The sequence below is a fragment of the Sinocyclocheilus grahami genome, unplaced genomic scaffold (genome assembly GCF_001515645.1).
Source record: "Sinocyclocheilus grahami isolate Dianchi unplaced genomic scaffold, SAMN03320097.WGS_v1.1 scaffold2002.1, whole genome shotgun sequence".
Lineage (NCBI taxonomy): Eukaryota > Metazoa > Chordata > Actinopteri > Cypriniformes > Cyprinidae > Sinocyclocheilus > Sinocyclocheilus grahami.
Window position 1 is genome coordinate 86,693 of NW_015507181.1, and position 17,228 is coordinate 103,920.

General features: G+C 36.9%; 2 protein-coding genes across 5 annotated transcripts in view; one reads left to right on the forward strand and one right to left on the reverse strand.

Moving 5' to 3' along the window:
* The first annotated feature begins 1,703 nt into the window (after positions 1-1,703).
* Positions 1,704-10,361, forward strand: LOC107573670 (gastrula zinc finger protein XlCGF57.1-like). 4 transcript variants are annotated; one of them, XM_016260111.1, is made up of 3 exons: positions 1,704-1,852; positions 8,621-9,255; positions 9,340-10,361. In XM_016260111.1, exons 1-3 carry the CDS (start codon positions 1,768-1,770, stop codon positions 10,303-10,305), a joined length of 1,686 nt encoding a protein of 561 aa, XP_016115597.1. In that variant the 5' UTR covers positions 1,704-1,767; the 3' UTR covers positions 10,306-10,361. The 4 variants fall into 4 exon arrangements, with proteins under 4 accessions (XP_016115597.1, XP_016115599.1, XP_016115596.1 ...); XM_016260113.1 differs by lacking the exon at positions 9,340-10,361 and having other exon boundaries at positions 8,621-9,041; positions 9,214-9,333; XM_016260110.1 differs by having other exon boundaries at positions 8,621-10,361.
* A 5,750-nt stretch (positions 10,362-16,111) lies between these two features.
* Positions 16,112-17,228, reverse strand: part of LOC107573672 (secretagogin-like) — a 1,438-nt gene continuing 321 nt past the window's right edge. The window contains exons 3-4 of the mRNA XM_016260114.1: positions 16,858-16,926; positions 16,112-16,490 (exon numbers count right to left, since the gene is read on the reverse strand). Of these exons, the coding sequence (XP_016115600.1) occupies positions 16,353-16,490; positions 16,858-16,926 (207 nt within the window). The 3' untranslated portion in view covers positions 16,112-16,352. The remainder of the gene's footprint in view (positions 16,491-16,857; positions 16,927-17,228) is intronic.

The following is a 17,228-nucleotide window of genomic DNA, read 5'->3' on the forward strand; positions in this document are numbered from 1 at the left end:
CAGAAAATCTTATGGTGTTGACACATTAGGCGTTTCTTTCACAAAACAAATGGAGTTCATGTGGTAGCCATTTTGTTTTCTCTGTTGATGCTAGATCATCAGCTTCAGGAGAAGCAGGTTCTATAAAATTATCTAAAAATTTCAAATAACTTCGCATCATACATCATGGTTGTGACACAAGAAATATTAACATTAGGATTTAAAATACTTTAAAATTATTAAACACACCAGAGCCTGTCTGACAGTGATGTACTCTGCAGATGTGGAATGTGGCAAGGGGCTCCTTCGGAAGTGACAGCTGCCCCTGATTTGATTAAATTTTAATAAATGTCTAATGTTGTTGACAAAAAGTAGGGACACAACTTTGAAATCTTATAAAACACGCATATTGAAAAACACCCTTGCTCAGATATGAGATATTATTAAGTGTTGCTTTTGAGAAGACAATAAGTGTCATAGATTTGATGTAATAATGATCTAATTAAATTGAAGGGGATAATTGAGTTAAATACATTCTATTATTAATTCCTCATAACATTTACAATTGAAAATATTTTCATTTTTAAACCTAATAGCAGTTACAATTGCTGGACGTGTTTTGTCCCAGGTCTCAAGAATCAGTGATTTGCAAATAAGCACCATTTCCATCCAACGAGTCAAAGAGAACAAAATCGTCACTTCCTGATAAACTGGCACTAAATATCATTAAGAAAAGTAGAAGAAGCCACCAAATATAATAATTTACAACAAACATAATAAATTACTTGTGCCTCAGAGCAAGCAGACGAAACACAATGTGGTCATTGCTTTCAGAGATGGATCTCTGCTGCTTGGGAATACAGTCGAGAAAGTTCTGGAAGGCAATTATACAGAAAGACTCTGATGACAGACTTTGCCCAGGCATTTAGAAATGACTATTACAACATTTCAGATGCTGTGGAACAAGATCGGTCCGCTGGTTATGCCGTCCCATAGCGCAAAGTCACATGACTTTTTGATGCACATGGAGGAATTTATTCGCAAAATACGTTTCCATCTCCCATTCGCACAAGTCAAAAACCACCTCAAGCGAGCATTGAAACATTTTTTACGAATTAAGGGATTTATTTTCAAAATTTGCCATTTCCATCACTCGTTTCTGATGCGATACTTCAAAATGCGCATGAAAAAATGTGTTTTTTTGAAAGTGAAAGAATGTGACGTGACATGTGGCCAAGTATGGTGAAGCATACTCGGAATTAGTGCTCTGCATTTAACCCATCCAAAGTGCACACACACAGCAGTGAACACACACACACACAGCAGTGAACACACACCCGGAGCAGTGGGCAGCCATTTTTTTGCTGCAGCACCCGGGAGTTCGGTGCCTTGCTCAAGGGCACCTCAGTCGTGGTATTGAAGGTGGAAGAGAGTGCTGTACATTCACCCCCCCCACCTACAATCCCTGCCAGTACGAGACTAAAACCCGCAACCTTTGGGTTATGAGTCCGACTCTCTAACCATTAGGCCACGACTTCCCCCGTTTTTGTGTGGCAAAACGATTCAGTGATTCGAAGTGCAAATGCAACAAACACAACAGATGAATAACAATAATAATAAATGTAAAACATAAATGCCTAAATATTAAATGCCTGTGTAATTTGTCTCCTTTTATTAATTTGTAGTTCTAGTTTTGAGTGATTTTTTTTTCCTTAAACAGGACAAAGTGTCCAAACACAGAGAAACTCCTGGTGAAGCAACTGAGATCCACGTGACTCTGTTATAAAGATGGCGTTTATTAAAGAGGAGAGTGAAGATGTGAGGATTGTAGAAATATTCAGCATGAAACAAGAAGATACTGAGACACAAACAGGTTGGTTTTCATTCTCAAAGCTTATTAAAATGTCTAGCTCTACAGAATTAAATGATATTTTTGAAGAATGTCATATCTGCCGTGCAAAGGCAAAAGGTCGTAACTACGTTTTGGCCGAAAATGAGTTATTGATATTCTTGGGACATTCAAGACCTCCTTTATCATGTGGATAAGTATCTTAAAGGGGTCATATGATGCTATTTTAAAGATCATTATTTTGTGTATTTGGTGTAACAGAATATGTTGACATGCTTTAATGTTCCAAAAACACATTATTTTTCAAATACTGTACATTATTGTAGGTCCTCTATGCCCCGCCTCTCTCAAACGCTTAGTTTTCTACAAAGCCCCCTCCTTTGACAAGCGCAGTCTGCTCTGATTGGCCAGCTGACCCAGTGCATTGTGATCGGCCGAACACTGCAAGCACACGTCAGAAATGTAACGCCCCTTACCATAATCGCGAGCTTCATCTTTCAAAGTAAATATCAAAACAGTTAATAATGTCGTTAGTTTTACCATCAGTTCAAGCCTGAAAGGGCAACAGAGTCGCGTGACAGACACAGTGATGATGCAGTACACAAGCCACGGTTAAGACAGCTGACGTGCTATGATTTCTGACAGGCAGTTCACTCTCCTGTGATGTGACCCTGTTCCCCTCTCACACACACACACACACAACACGTTACTCTGCGCAAAACTCCGCATTTGAACAGTCAATAGCAAATACTTAAACTAGTAACAAAACATACTTACAGTCGCTGATTCAGAAGGGCCAGATTGTCATAGCAAAGTCAGAATTGACCCTTATTTTTTTTTTTAGAAATAGCGTTTGTGCACAGCCAGCCCTGTACTCTTCTAGGTTCAAAAAACTGTCGTCCATAAAATGCGTTGCACAAATTCGAACATCTGGGTTGTGCTGTTCTGTTGTAAATAAATCTTAACCAATGATTCCTAATTGCATCTACTTCCGGAAGGCCAAATAAAGTGCTTTTGCTTTCGCACTGAAACACACAGCATCTCCCTGACATGGCTGCATCAACACGACTGCTGTTCCTGAAACCACGCTTTCTTTCTTTGCGTGCACATTTGGCCTGCATTATGCTAATATTTCCACATAGTGACCTAGATATGTGGGGGCGTGTTAGAACGAGCCGTTTTAGGTAGGTGTGGCTGACTCTCAACTTTTATTAAGAATATCTCTTTGGTTTTGAGACTTTAGTTTTTGCTACTTTACAGATCTTCTTTATGCACCAAGAGCTTGTAACACTTCAAAGATAAAGGAAAACTTGAAATCGCATCATACGACCCCTTTAAGTAGGGCTGTGTATCTAGTTTGATAATTTTTAGGCACCGACCGAATTGCCTCGATACTATCGTGTTAAATTTCTATACCTAAAGGGGTTAATCTCGTCAATGTCAGTGAACCAGTAAGCATGCAGCATGCGTGATGTGCTGGTGATTGGCTCTGGTGAGGCATCAAGAAAAACGCGTGTTACATGACCATTCATGCACACTGTAGCATCATGCTACATAAGACAATTTATAAAATGTATACTATGCTTTCACTCAAAACTCACTTTAAACCACCATCCAAACCACCACACGGGAAACCACCACCGCTGAAGCGCCGTCCGCCAACATGAAGAGCTCTCCAAGAGCGTGCTGAACTCGTTCAGTCTTCTCTCCGTAGAGTAGTCAGGAGCGGAACGATGTGATCGCTCGGCTCCGAAGCGAAAAGCTGAATATGCGCTGCACCTGCTGCCTACTTATACTCACGCTGTGATCAGCAGCAGCTGGATGCAATAATCGCATGCCAATGTGCATTGGCTCGTTTAGTTTACACTCGAAGTAGATTGGTCCCTCTAAGCGAGATCCCAATTCGTCGGTCCTCCGACGTGACGTCTCCGTTCCCTCCTTCAGGGAACGAGGGTTACATACGTAACCGAGACGTTCACTGCTATTAAACCGATTGCAATCTAATGAGGGTTTTGGTCATGTAATGTTGCAGAAAGATGTTATTTGTAGTCTTTTATATCAAGCTAATCGCTACACCTGCTTAGCATTTCTCATGTAAACACTGTATTGTTATAAAAATAGGCACAATCTCAAGTAAATCACATACAAATCATATACTATCATAATCGCATGTTTCTTAGCTTCATGTTTCATCCCTGTAAATGTTTTTCTGAAAGTGTAACACGTTTGTCATCAGAGACAGGGCGGGTTATGAACGCGTAATATGATTGACACGAGCAGCGAATGAGCTTCCTCTGAGTCAGAACAGCGATCGTGGAAGAGAAAACACTGACAGACAGCGCTGGAAGCAGCTAATGCTCATCAGATCATGTAAATCAGTGGAAATTGAATAGAAATTATTCTGTCTTAAGCTTTAAGTTTTAAAACAAAAATGCCCTAGTGTAAATGTAGCCTAGTTCTGAGGATATCATCAGTGAAGAGAGGGCTTGTCTGTCTCCTGAAAAAGCGGACATGCTCATTATTTTGAAGAACTACTGAGTGATTTAAAGATCTTAAGCTTGCAGCAGTGATCCTCACATACGGACTCGAAACTGTACATTTTTCATTTTATTAAAACTATTTGCACTGATTTATTGTGTTGGTTACATTTTGTTCCTATGTGCAGTGGCACAGGAGATGAGTCTGCGTCTGTAAAAACCTCAACATACTGAGAAGAAAAAAAAAAGGTTTTATGAGGTAATGTATTCTTGTTAAAATGGATTTGGAATTGGTATCGAAAAAAGTATCATTCAGGAACCGTTATCAAAGTCAAGGTATCGATATCAAAATTTTTGACCGATACCCAGCCCTAATCTTGAGTAAATTTCATTGGGTTTTTTTTACCCCTCAAAAATAATGGGTTGTCTTAACCGTAACTTCCAAAAGCCCAGGAGAAACCAAGGTAGAAAATCATATAACATGAGTTACCGCTCTTTGACTTTGTTTTGGAACGCTAAAATTGAGTTACGGTACTCTCTCTTTGTTTAGCCATGAATCAATATGAAGTTACTGCGCCGGCCTGGAGTTATAAGGTTTTCTGCCTTTGTTTTACTGTCCATTAAAGTCTGCAGCGTTTAAATTACTGTGTAATGTGTCTTGTCACTGAAGCACTTCATTAGACAAACAAATTAGGTAGATCACAATCTGACTGCTCCATATAAGCTCCATAAGACTAGATAACCTGGCAACAGTAAGTAATTGTAAATAATTGTTAGTCTTTTTTTTATGCTGATTATTCACTCAGTGCCAGCCTTTCCACTTCTAGTTACATGCACGTGAACTCGAATGCTGTGACAGCATAGCATGATCACACATAAAATCTGTAGTAACAGTTCGCAATTAAATCCATATCCTACCTTTTCTTGTAACCTGATAAAATCCCATGGCAATGAATGTCATCAGAGATGTTTAATCCACAAGCATTCGGAGCATTATTGCTACTTGCTGGCATTCACATCAATCCACAAGTCGTCCTTTTAGGTTAGGCTTTTTTCATTCAATTTGATGTCTTGCATCGTTTTACGTTAGTGAACATTGCAAATATATTGGATGTAAAATGGTATCCACTCACATGTTTAACTTTTTGTCTGGTTGTTACAGTTAGAAAAACAATTAATACAGTCACATTACTATATGTTATAGCTATGAGATAGCCCATAATCACTAGATTTTATGCAGGTGTTGCTATAATAATTTTGTAAATGGTGATCAGCAATTAGATATTCATAATGTGGAAGTTACTGACTTTTGCCTTGACTTCTCACTTTTTTCAGACAATGCAAAGGCAGAGTACAGTAACTTCAAAATAGGGGTGAAAATCAAGTTTGATTTCAATTTTTTTTATGTAGATCATTTTCATCTAATTAACACCTAATCGAACACAAAATTGCCAGATTTCCAGTGTCTTGCCTATAGCCTTAATAATTTGGCTGGACAAATAAAAAACTTTAAAGTAATTTTTCTCAGTTCCATACTCTAGCGAGTTAAGGTCTTTTGTCTTGTAGGGCAGATATGAGCGTCCTAATTAAAGTAATGTTAATTGACATGGAGTGGGTTCTCATGTTGAGATCACATGACCAGACAAATACTACAAATGTGTGTATAGAAAAGAATCATAATATACAACTATTTGTTCAGGATATTTTAAGTTTAATCAAAGGTGTAGAAACCAATCTGTTGTGGACCCGTACCCCCCCCCCCCCCCCCTTTAAAAATAATCACATTTTGTTGCTTTGCAACCTGAAATGCTGTATTCATTTGGTGCAATTTATAACATCCAAGTGAAAGATATAACATCAACATGTCTGAAAACATATATCTTTTTTTATACCCCCCCAACATTGTGAACTCTAATAATAATTCCTTCAGGGTCATCATGTTCTAGGAGAAAAACAGCGGACCTAATACTGAGCCTTGATGTACTCCATACTTGTGTTTGATGAAATGTATTAGCAGTTGGACAGGTTTAAGACCTAAACTGTGCTAATGCTTATCGACAAATGACAACATAATTCTCAAGCTATCCAAAACAATGTTGTGATATGTCAAAAGAGCTAATAGCACTAGAAGTAATCATGATACAATGCCAAAAGCATTTAATATATATAACTTTAATAAATGATAGTGCTTAAATTCTGACTGAAATTGTTCACAAGTACCATAGCATAGTGAGGAGGACTCTACTTTTCTAATATTTTAAACATGAATGGCAGATTCTGGACTGGTCTAGAACAGTGGTTTTCAATCTTGGTCCTGGGGACACACCGCTCTGCACATTTGGTATGTCTCCCTTAATGCTGGGGACACACCACAAGATAATCTGGCTGATTTTGGGCCGATTTCTCCCCTTCCGACAATCCTAGGTAATGTCCTGATTATCTTGGTGGCTCTAGAGATTATCTTATCAGATTTTCCTGTGGTGTGAGGTGTGTTAAGAGTAACTGAATCTGCTCGGAAGAACGTCAGAGGTGCCCCGATCGCGAATGCATGTTGAATATTTACGATCAGAAATTCTGATGTGTGGGGGGAACACAGGGTGGCTGCGGGTCCTTGAAAAGTCTTAAAATATCTTAAATTCAGATTCAGTAGGTCTTAAATATTTTTGGTCACATTACCACAAAAATGTCTCCAGTCTAACGGACCCAGTGACTGCGTCATCAGAGAGAATTGCGGTTACAGAATACAGTCGAACACCAGCTCGCTGTCCAGCCTCCGAACTACTTTTAAATGGGTTAATGCAAGTTTACTAAAAAATGGCTTGAGAATTGTACTTGCCCGACAGGACGAATAGCCTAATTAAAACTTAAGTGACAAAATATAATCACGCATCAAAACGCGCAAATTATTTTATTACATTCAGCTTAAACAGCGATTGATAATTGATAGTGTATCTCGCTGTTGAGGCTCGTGCTGCCTGTCTCTGTGAGACACTTTCATGGAGAAATCAAATCAAATGAGCGTACGGCACACATAAAGAAACTCACAGAACAAACATACTGAGGTTAAAATTCAAAATGTTTAGTTTATTTATAGCATGATATAGTCAAGTAACATACCATGACAAGGGATCTATTTTGCTGAATATTTTCACGATTGCAAATGTTACATTGATTTTAGTTCAACAAACAAGTAGTAAAGTATATGAAGTTACTTACATTTTTAGACACAATTGACTGTTTTGTTCTATTTCACCAACGAAAATAGTTCCAAACAAAGATCAGAACAGAATTATTGCGCACATTCTACAAGCCACACCCGGCGTTTTTGTATCTGAATGATTCAGAGGTTTGAAGGAATCGGTTGAATGAATAAGTGACTTACCGCCACCTACTGGCGGTTTAATCTCATGCTTAAAAGTATGCATTTTTCCCCAACATTTCTTATTTGTATGTTCAAAATTTTATTTACAACATTAATCCCATAACATTATTTATTGCTGTTGTAATTTTGTAATTATTTAATTTGATTGGTAACAGCCCTGTAGTGTATTAAATTTCTTGATCAATTGTAAGAATTTGACTTGAAAGATGACGTATACAGATTTAAGTATGTAAAAGCTGACAGAAAACTGAAGAAAATATTGCTTCAGAATAAATTGTTTACACCACCAAAAATCTCGGTGACGCAACACTTTTGTTTTGTGGGAATATTTTGTATGGGATATTGTCTGCTGATATGAAAAGTTCATTGTATATCGTAATAACAAATAGAATTTTTGACAGCGATGATATTTTGTTTTCTTTTTACATTTGAACGCGTTAAATATTACATATACGTATGTAATATAATGTGTATTTCCATCACAGGCTTGGTCTTAAATTTCACATAAGGTGGTATTAAAAAGGTCTTAAAAAGTCTTAAATTTATGTTGTTCACACACTATAGGAGCAAAACGGTTAAATCTAGGATTTTTTGTCCTCATGTTTGTGGTCTCTCACATTTTGAAGATCTTATAAGATTTTAAAAATCTTTTAGTGTGTACCCAGCATTATCTGATGCACTCAGCTGAGTTTGTGGAGTTCTCACCTAATGAGCTGGTGATGTGAATCAGGTGTGGCAAATAAGGAATACATACAAAATGATCAGAGAGGTGGGACCTTAGGACCAGGAGTAAAAACTACTTGTCTATAAAAACCCAGTTTTGCTGCATAATGTTGGTTTTGATGTTTTAATACTTTTAACTTGGCGTTGATGTCTGTTGCTTTGAGTCATTAAATGGCCATTAACTTGTATTTGTCTTTTTTTTTGCTTTAGACCTGATTGCACTGAAAGAAGAGATTCAAGAACTGAAAAAGATAGAAGAGAAAGATCAATATGAGAGACATGATTTCATGACTATGGAAAAATCCATACAGACTGAAACAACTTCATCACGAAAAAAAGTTCAGAAGACCGAATCTAACAATAACTTTACCTGCCATCAATGTGGAAAGAGTTTCAATCACAAACATAACCTTAAAAACCACATGAAGACTCACACTGGAGAGAAGCCTTTCACATGCCAAGAGTGTGGAAAGTGTTTCACTCACACAGGAAACCTTAATTCCCACATGAAAAGTCACACTGGAGAGAAACCTTATACCTGCCAACAGTGTGGAAAGAGTTTTACATATAAAAAAGACCTTAATTCCCACATGAACGGTCACACTGGAGAGAAGCCCTTCACATGTGATCAGTGTGGAAAGAGTTTCCGACATAAAGTAACTCTTAATTCCCACACGAAGAGAGAGCACTCAGGAGAGAAAGGTTTTAAATGTCATCAGTGTGGAGAGAGTTTCAGTTGTAAAGGAAGCCTCAAAACTCATGAGAGACTTCACACTGCAGAGACGCCTTTTACCTGCAAACAGTGTGGGAAGAGCTTCTCATATAAAGCACACCTTGATTCCCACATGAGAAGTCATACTGGAGAGAAGCCTTTTACCTGCAAACTGTGTGGAAATAGCTTCTCACACAAAGGAAATCTTAAGTCGCACATGAGAATTCACACTGGAGAGAAACCATTTCCATGTGATCAGTGTGGAAAAAGTTTCAGACATAAAGCAACCCTTGATTCACACATGAAAATCCACACTGGAGAGAGTTCTTACACCTGCAAACTGTGTGAAAAGAGCTTCTCATATAAAGCAACCTTTAATGCCCACATGAGAAGTCACACAGGAGAGAGGCCTTTTACCTGCAAACTGTGTGGGAAGAGCTTCTCAATAAAAGGAAATCTTACAGCTCACATGAAAACTCACACAGGAGAGAAGCCATTCATGTGTGCTCAGTGTGGAAAGAGTTTCACACGTGAAAAAACCCTTACTTGCCACATGAGGCTTCACTCAAGAGAGGACCGTTTTAATTGTCTTCAGTGTGGAAAGAGATTCCCAGACAAGAGACACCTTAACTGGCATTTAAAAATTCACTCCCGAGAGACGTCTTTTAAATGCAAGGACTGTGGAAAGAGTTTCAGATTTAAAGGAAACCTTAAGACTCACATGAGAATTCACACTGGAGAGAAACCTTTCACCTGCACTCACTGTAGAAAGAGTTTCAGTCAGAACATAACACTTCAGATTCACACGAGGCTTCACACTGGAGAAAAACCTTTCACGTGTCTTCAGTGTAAGAAGAGTTTCACATATAAAAGAGACCTGAAACGTCATTTGCAAACACATTCTGGAAAGAAATTGCACAGCTCTGCAAGTGAAAAAAGAAAAGGGAGCAATTTCAAAAATCCACTAAGTATTCACTCAGGAGGAAGACCATTTAATTGTGATCAGTGTAACAAACAATTGATTTTGCCATCACACTTAAAGATACACCTGAAAAGTCATACAGATGTGAGACCATATTTGTGTTTTTTATGTGGAAAGCGCTTTAAATGGCTCGGCAGTCTAAAATGGCACCAGAAAATATGTATCTGTGTGAAATTAAAGCTACGTTCACACCGTAGCTGAATATGGCCCAAATCTGATTGTCCACCTTCATGACCATTTGCATGCTTCACCTCTGTATAAGTTTGACCGTTTTGTCTTTTTATTTTTTGTCTTGTACATGTGAAGTCTTGAGCATCTGCTTTGCTATAGATCAGTTGTTCTAACTTTATTTGTCCTTTGTGAATATAAAATTCATCTTTAAAACTTTGCCGATTTTTGTGTTCACAAATTAAAATTAAATGTCATTATTATTATTATTAAATCAGTTGATGCTAACTGTAAAGTTAATCAATTATGAAACGCAATAAAATAGTGTCATTATCCAGCTCAATTCAGTTCAATCTTTTGTTCTTATCTGACGGTGTCAGTGCAGCCTAATTGATAATTTCTGAATCTTACCTGTTTTTAAACCACAACTTGAGCCAAAGGTGACAATGGCAAGGAACACAAACTCAGGTGACAGAAATGGAGAAAAAACCGTAAGAGAAACCAGGCTCAGTTGGGGGACCAGTTCTCCTCTGGCCTAAATGAACAAACACAGTGTGATTTAGGATTCAAGACTGCATCATAAGTCAGACTTTTTGGACCGATATCTAAAATGTGTCATGACAGTTGGAGTTTTCCTTGTGTACAGTTTGAATAACCAGGGGTTCATTTAGGTTTGAGCCCAACAGAGCTGAGCTCCTCTCTGAATATCTAAACAGGCATATCCTTCTGGAGCTCAGCTAACTTGTCCTTCAGTGTGAGTATGGAAGTGGATGCTTCAAGGGGGCAGAATTGTAAGAGTTGTTATAGCTCTTTTAAAAAAAAAATCTAATTTAAAAGCTGTGGCCACCAAACAGCAGCAGGGTCAGTATGTGTCCAAATATATAGAAAAGCACATTTTGCTCACCTTGCCCAGTTGCAGTAACAAAATGATTTATTATCTTCTGCTGTGATATTGTGATCTTGCATGGCAAAAGATATTTGCCATAATTTGAAAATTATTATGGCTCTTGAAGATTGGTGTAAACTCGAGTGCTTGCAAATCAGTGTAAAGAAAATGAAGGAGAGAAGAAGGATTTTTTTAATGCTAGTCTTAATGAAAAACGTGTTGGGGAAAGTTAAATGATCAGGCTGTAAATGATCAGAAAAGAGGAAACCAACAATAAAACAGGAGAAAGTACTAAATTACCAACAGGCTCATCAAAGCATTTGATCCAGTCCTGATACACTTCTTCATTTCTCAAATAAACCCAGCCACCATTGTCATCGCGGTTTCCAGCCCTATTTAGAGCCAGATCACCCCTGCTATCCCCGTTGGGCAAAGGGTCGAAATTATCAATTGTTTGTGCTTCGTGAACACTCGCGCCTTGCACGGTGGCACCATTGCACTGCAAAGATGTACCGGGAGAAGCGCGATCATTAAACGACCCATCGTCATTTCCAAAAGGCAAATATTCCCCTTCAGAGTTAGAATCGGCGAATAACATTTGCAACACATCCTCACGGTACAAATTTCTATTAGCCATTTGGCGATTTTCTCTCACAAATCTCACAATTTACTCGCACGCTATGAACTGAACTGCTTCCGCATCAATGACACGATAGCTCACTTGCTCTGCTATTTTCCTCGAACACTTTGAATGGGAACGTGACGTAATTTTGGTCTAGAATCAAAGTACTACATGTATGCCATCTAGTGGTAGGGAATACAAACGAGATATTACACCATATTAGGAACTACAGTTTATTTTATTAAGTATGACGTCTTGTCGCTTTGGCGCTTAGAGGGTTAATGGCAATACATAGAAGAGCTACTAGGACAATATCTGATTCCACACACCCACTTTACCCTGAATTTGTAAAGCTTCAATCTAGAAGAAGGTATAAGGTCCCCATAGTTTTTATTTTTTATAAACACTCTTTTATACCAGTGCCCATTAAGTATTTTTACGTTTTGTTTTGTCTGATTATTATTCATTGTCTTAATTGTGTATGTGTATAACATTTGTGTGTGTGTTTTATGAGAAGACAAAGGAGAATTTGCACATTGGATAATAAACGGGCGACTGGGTATAGAGCGTCTAAATCTATTCTGTCTGGACCAAAACGATAGAAGTCTGTGTTGCACCAGTTTTAATGATGGCAATGTTCAATGTATAAAAATATATATATATATATTCACAACACACACTGCATGGCATATTGATGCATATGGGCCTGTGTAGGTGCAGACTGTTCCCATGATGACCCCTGTCCACAGCCAAAAGCCTTTACAATGGGCACTAATACAATGAAACTGGACCTCTGAGCAGTGGAAGAAAGTTGTCTGGTCTGAAGAATCCTGTTTTCTTTTACACCATGTTTACTTGGGGATGTACTGGCACCAGGATACACTGCGGGAAGATGACAAGCCGGTGGAATGAGATTAGGGATGCTCCGATCCGCCTTTTTCGCCTCCGATACCTAGGGTTCGGTATTGGCCGATATAGATACCAATCCGATACCAGTGAAGTTTGTTTTCCCTCATTTAAATAAATATATCTCTGTGTGTGGAACTAATAATCATTATTTCACAATCTACTACATACAGACTACTTCATTATAAAGAAAAATAAAATAGGCCTATATTTTTTCATATTTGTTTACATATATTTATAATCTATGACAAAAAATTATCATAAACTAGATTAGTGGATAATTCGGCAGCAAAAGTTATTCTAGAAAAATCAGTGCACAATAATTTTAGAAATCCAAACATTTAGTGAAAAAACTATATTTTGTAGGGAACAAAAAAAAGTGTTGCACTAAATATGGTAAAATGTTACACATTGCTATTTGTATTATAAAATCCATTCATTAAAACATTAATGAATGTATTTATATATAAGTATATAATATAAAATTAAAATACATTTAAATGTATAGCATATTTTTTAATAAGGCAACAACATATGATAGATACAATAGGACAAAACAAATACAGTGCAGCACAAACTGTTTTTAATACAGTCAACCCTCAACGGACCTTGTCAATTGAATTGCCATTGACTAGTATATTTTTTTGTTTACTCGCCAGACAGAAATATTATACTAATGTATATATATATATATATATATATATATAAACATATAATGTTTGTAAAATGGTACAGCTTTTTAAATATCTGAAAGTACACTCTTTCAGTCAAGCATAGAAATTTAGTAATTAGAATTAAAACTTGGTAACCATGAACTTAGGACTGGTGCTGGTGCTTTTTTCGGTCATTCAGTGTTCCTGTAAAAAAAAACGAACAATAATACTGATAAGATATTATTATTATACGAATTCTACTAATAAGAACAATATAAAAACGCACTAAGGATTAATGAGCTATTGGATTCATGAATATTAATCAGGTTGTGTGCGTTTGCTCGAACTGATTCGCTGAAATCAAATCAGGGACGATAATAGGCGAGCGCCAGCCAATGAGATTGCCGTTTGCACATAAGTTTCGCCTACTACAAGAAAACCCGGCAGTTCTTAAAAGCTGAAGAATTCCAAAGGAAAATACAACACAGTATCACTGCAAAAAATGCTTTTCTAGCTTAGATCTTTTGTCTTGTTTTTTCTGAAAACAAGACAATCATTTTTACTTGTCTAGAAAATCCTTCTTGATTTAAGAATTTTTAGATATTTTGGCTGGAAACAAGACAAAAGATCTAAGCTAGAAAAGCATTTTTTGCAGTGATATCGTTTACATGTAGCGCATCAATTCTGCATTAAGACTCTCGCTCTTTGCGCGTTTGAGAGAAAGCGACGGCGAGTCGTGCCAAATACACAAACACAGGTGCGCTGCGCATCCATTCAAATGAACTGAAAAATGTTGTGTTGAACTGAGTGTTCTGTGAGTGAAAAAATGTCTGTGCTAATCATATACTCAGCCTCTAACTAACACACTGACGAGTAAAATCTGAGAATGTATTAGCCATCGGCTAATATTAGACATGATTTAGTCGCATATGTGAGTGATTTACTCGCAATGTAGAGTGTTGACAGTCTATGAGCACGAAGCTTCGTGTTAAAAACTGCAAAGCACAAAGGGAAGAGAAATTGATGCATAGTGTATTATATCTGTGCAACAGTTATTGAGCCTTTCTTTTAACAGTTTTAAATTTCAGTTACTGTGCACGTTAAAAACTATTTATAGTCTTTTCTACGCCTGTGTTTTGTTCTCACAGACACCCGGTAGCAAGTAACAAAACAACAATAAACTCCGGCAAGAAGATAAAGTCCTTTTTGCAAAATCAGACATGTATTTACAAATCAAGTATAATGGGAACACAGAATGATCTCGGAGAGAGCTTTACCGAACTGACTGTCGTAACCGAATGCGACCAGGGTTTAAACTTAAACTATTAAATTAGAAGTTTTCCGTTAAATATCTCATGTGAATCTTTGTCTTCACTCTAATGCATGGCCTCAAAATTAAATGTGAATGATGCAAAATAAAGCCAGCAGGGGTCAATCATAATTCATTACATAAATAAAACAAGTTAATTTTGCTGAAATGCATTATACATGGAAGTTATGACGCTATATTGAATGTTTATGTAGCTAAGGGTTTTGCGCAGTGATACACAGACCCGTTGGGTGAAGCGGTCATAGCCATGCTTTATCATGAATAAAACACAGCTGTTGACCAATCAGAATCAAGGATTGGAACTAACCATCTTATAATACTGATTCAAATGAAATCTACAACAGTTGATTAATCCTGCTTCTGAAGGGCCACTGTACATCAGGATTGGAAACCTCTGCGAATTAAAATGTTACAATAACACATATACAACGACAAATGGATAAAAAAAAAGAATAAGCTGAACAACTAAACTTTAAATATAACCACCTTTAAAGCTTTTTATTGTCTATTTTTTCTCAAAACTGTTTGCAGTAGAAAGAGTCATCCAAGACACCATGCTCCTCTGAACAAAAATGTGATTTTATTCCTTATAAAATGTCGATTAAACATATCTATTATAAAATAATCAGTGAATGTTAATGTATTTGATGAATGTTAGAAGAATTAATGAATGATAAAGGTAGTTTTCAAAGAGTTTCTTCTAATGAGCTGATGTGTTGAATCAGGTGTGTTTGACGAGGCACACATACAAAATGTACACTGCTGGAGATCTTTGAAAACCCCTGATCTAACACATTCAGTGAGCCAGAAATGTCCTAAAGGAAACTACCATATGTTTTAAAGTTTTATTCTTTGCATAATCCCTGTTAACTGCAGTAAGAAATCAAACTGACATATTTTGGTCTTTGTCACTTAAAGTTGTGTTAAACATGAACATACATAGGGGAAAGAAATAAAGACAAATACTTATTTGCATGCAAAACAACAAAACAAAGCATTTGAGCATCTGTTTGCTAATGGCATGACTGTAAAATAAACAGCAGCAATGAATATAAATAACCCAGTGTCAAAAGGGTACACTAACAGTATTGTGCTACACACCAGACATCGCTTTTACAAAGTGACAGCTGGTGTGTGTGTTTGTGTGTGTGTGTGTGTGTGTGTTTGTGGTCTTGACGTCTTTATGCTTCATCAGATGTTCAGAACATTCTGTTCATCTATTAGAACATTTTAATTTGACTAATTAGAATAACAAAGTACTGCATAATGTTTTTGTTTTTTTTCATTAAAGTGAATAAACTGACCATTTTCTTAAAAATGAACCAAAAACATTTTATTTTTTATTTTTGAGAGAGCGGTTTATTTAATGATTTATTTATTGTAAAAAGACAAGACATGAAACGAAATCCTTTAATGTCCTTTAATGAGGAGCAGATGCACTGCGTTATATATTCAAGTCACCATTATTTTGGCCATACATGTTTACCAGATATAACTTTTATTGTTGCAAAAGTAGAGCATTAAAGTTATTGCATTTCCATAAATGATAAATTCAGAATAACTTTTTAAATAACAGAATCATTTTTTAAAACAGAGAAACAAGCAATTCACAGATAATACGCAATGTTTTCACCTTCCACATTCAGCTTTAAAATGTAGCAACTGATAGTAAAATTGAGAACTTCAGTGTGCATGTGATTTAAGCTTTACTCCCAAACACAGGGCCAGCTCACTCTTCTGAATCTTCCCGTCTTTATTCACATCACAGTGGCGCAGCAGAACCTCACGCAATTTATCCAGATCAACTCCTCTGATACTGGGCTGCGAGAAAGAAGAAAGTGGTGGAATAGTGAAAACAGGCAGAAATCTATGTAGAAAGATCGAGAGAGAGTCACAAACAGTTGCTACTAGTGGCAATTATTAGTAGTATTATACTAATATTATAGTAGGCTTTAAAATTTCCAATAAATAATTGCATTTATGTCCAGATCCCAAACTATTTAAGCCTAAGTCACACGCTAATGTTTAATACGGAAGGTTATGGACCCAAATAACTGAAAACAACAAAGCAAAATGTATGAGTTATAGCAGTAGTGATGTTTCCTTAGAATGTTTCACAGACATGTACGTTTAGGTTTGTTATAAAATTGGTATCTTGTTTACTTGTGATTACTGTTTAATCACTTACCCTGACGAGCTCCGTCATGTCTTTGACAAAACCGTCCACCTCTGGTCCTTCAAGTGCTCCAGTCTTACTCTAAAAAGAGAGCCAACTATTAAAGAGCTGGATCTTCTTTAGCAGTGCTTTGTGTTTGTTATTGTGTCCAAATACCACATTTGAAATTTATCATGACAGTTAGTATCTAATGTACACAACAACAAACAATATAATGCGAATGAAATCATAATTCATCAGTCCACAAAAAGTAATTCAAGGTGAACTTTCGTTTAACACTGTAGACTTATCCATGGGGTTAGCTGGTTACTTAGCATGTGTAGTTAGCCACTAATGCTATGAGCAGTTCCCTTTCAGTCGGTCACTCTCGACGTCACGTCGGA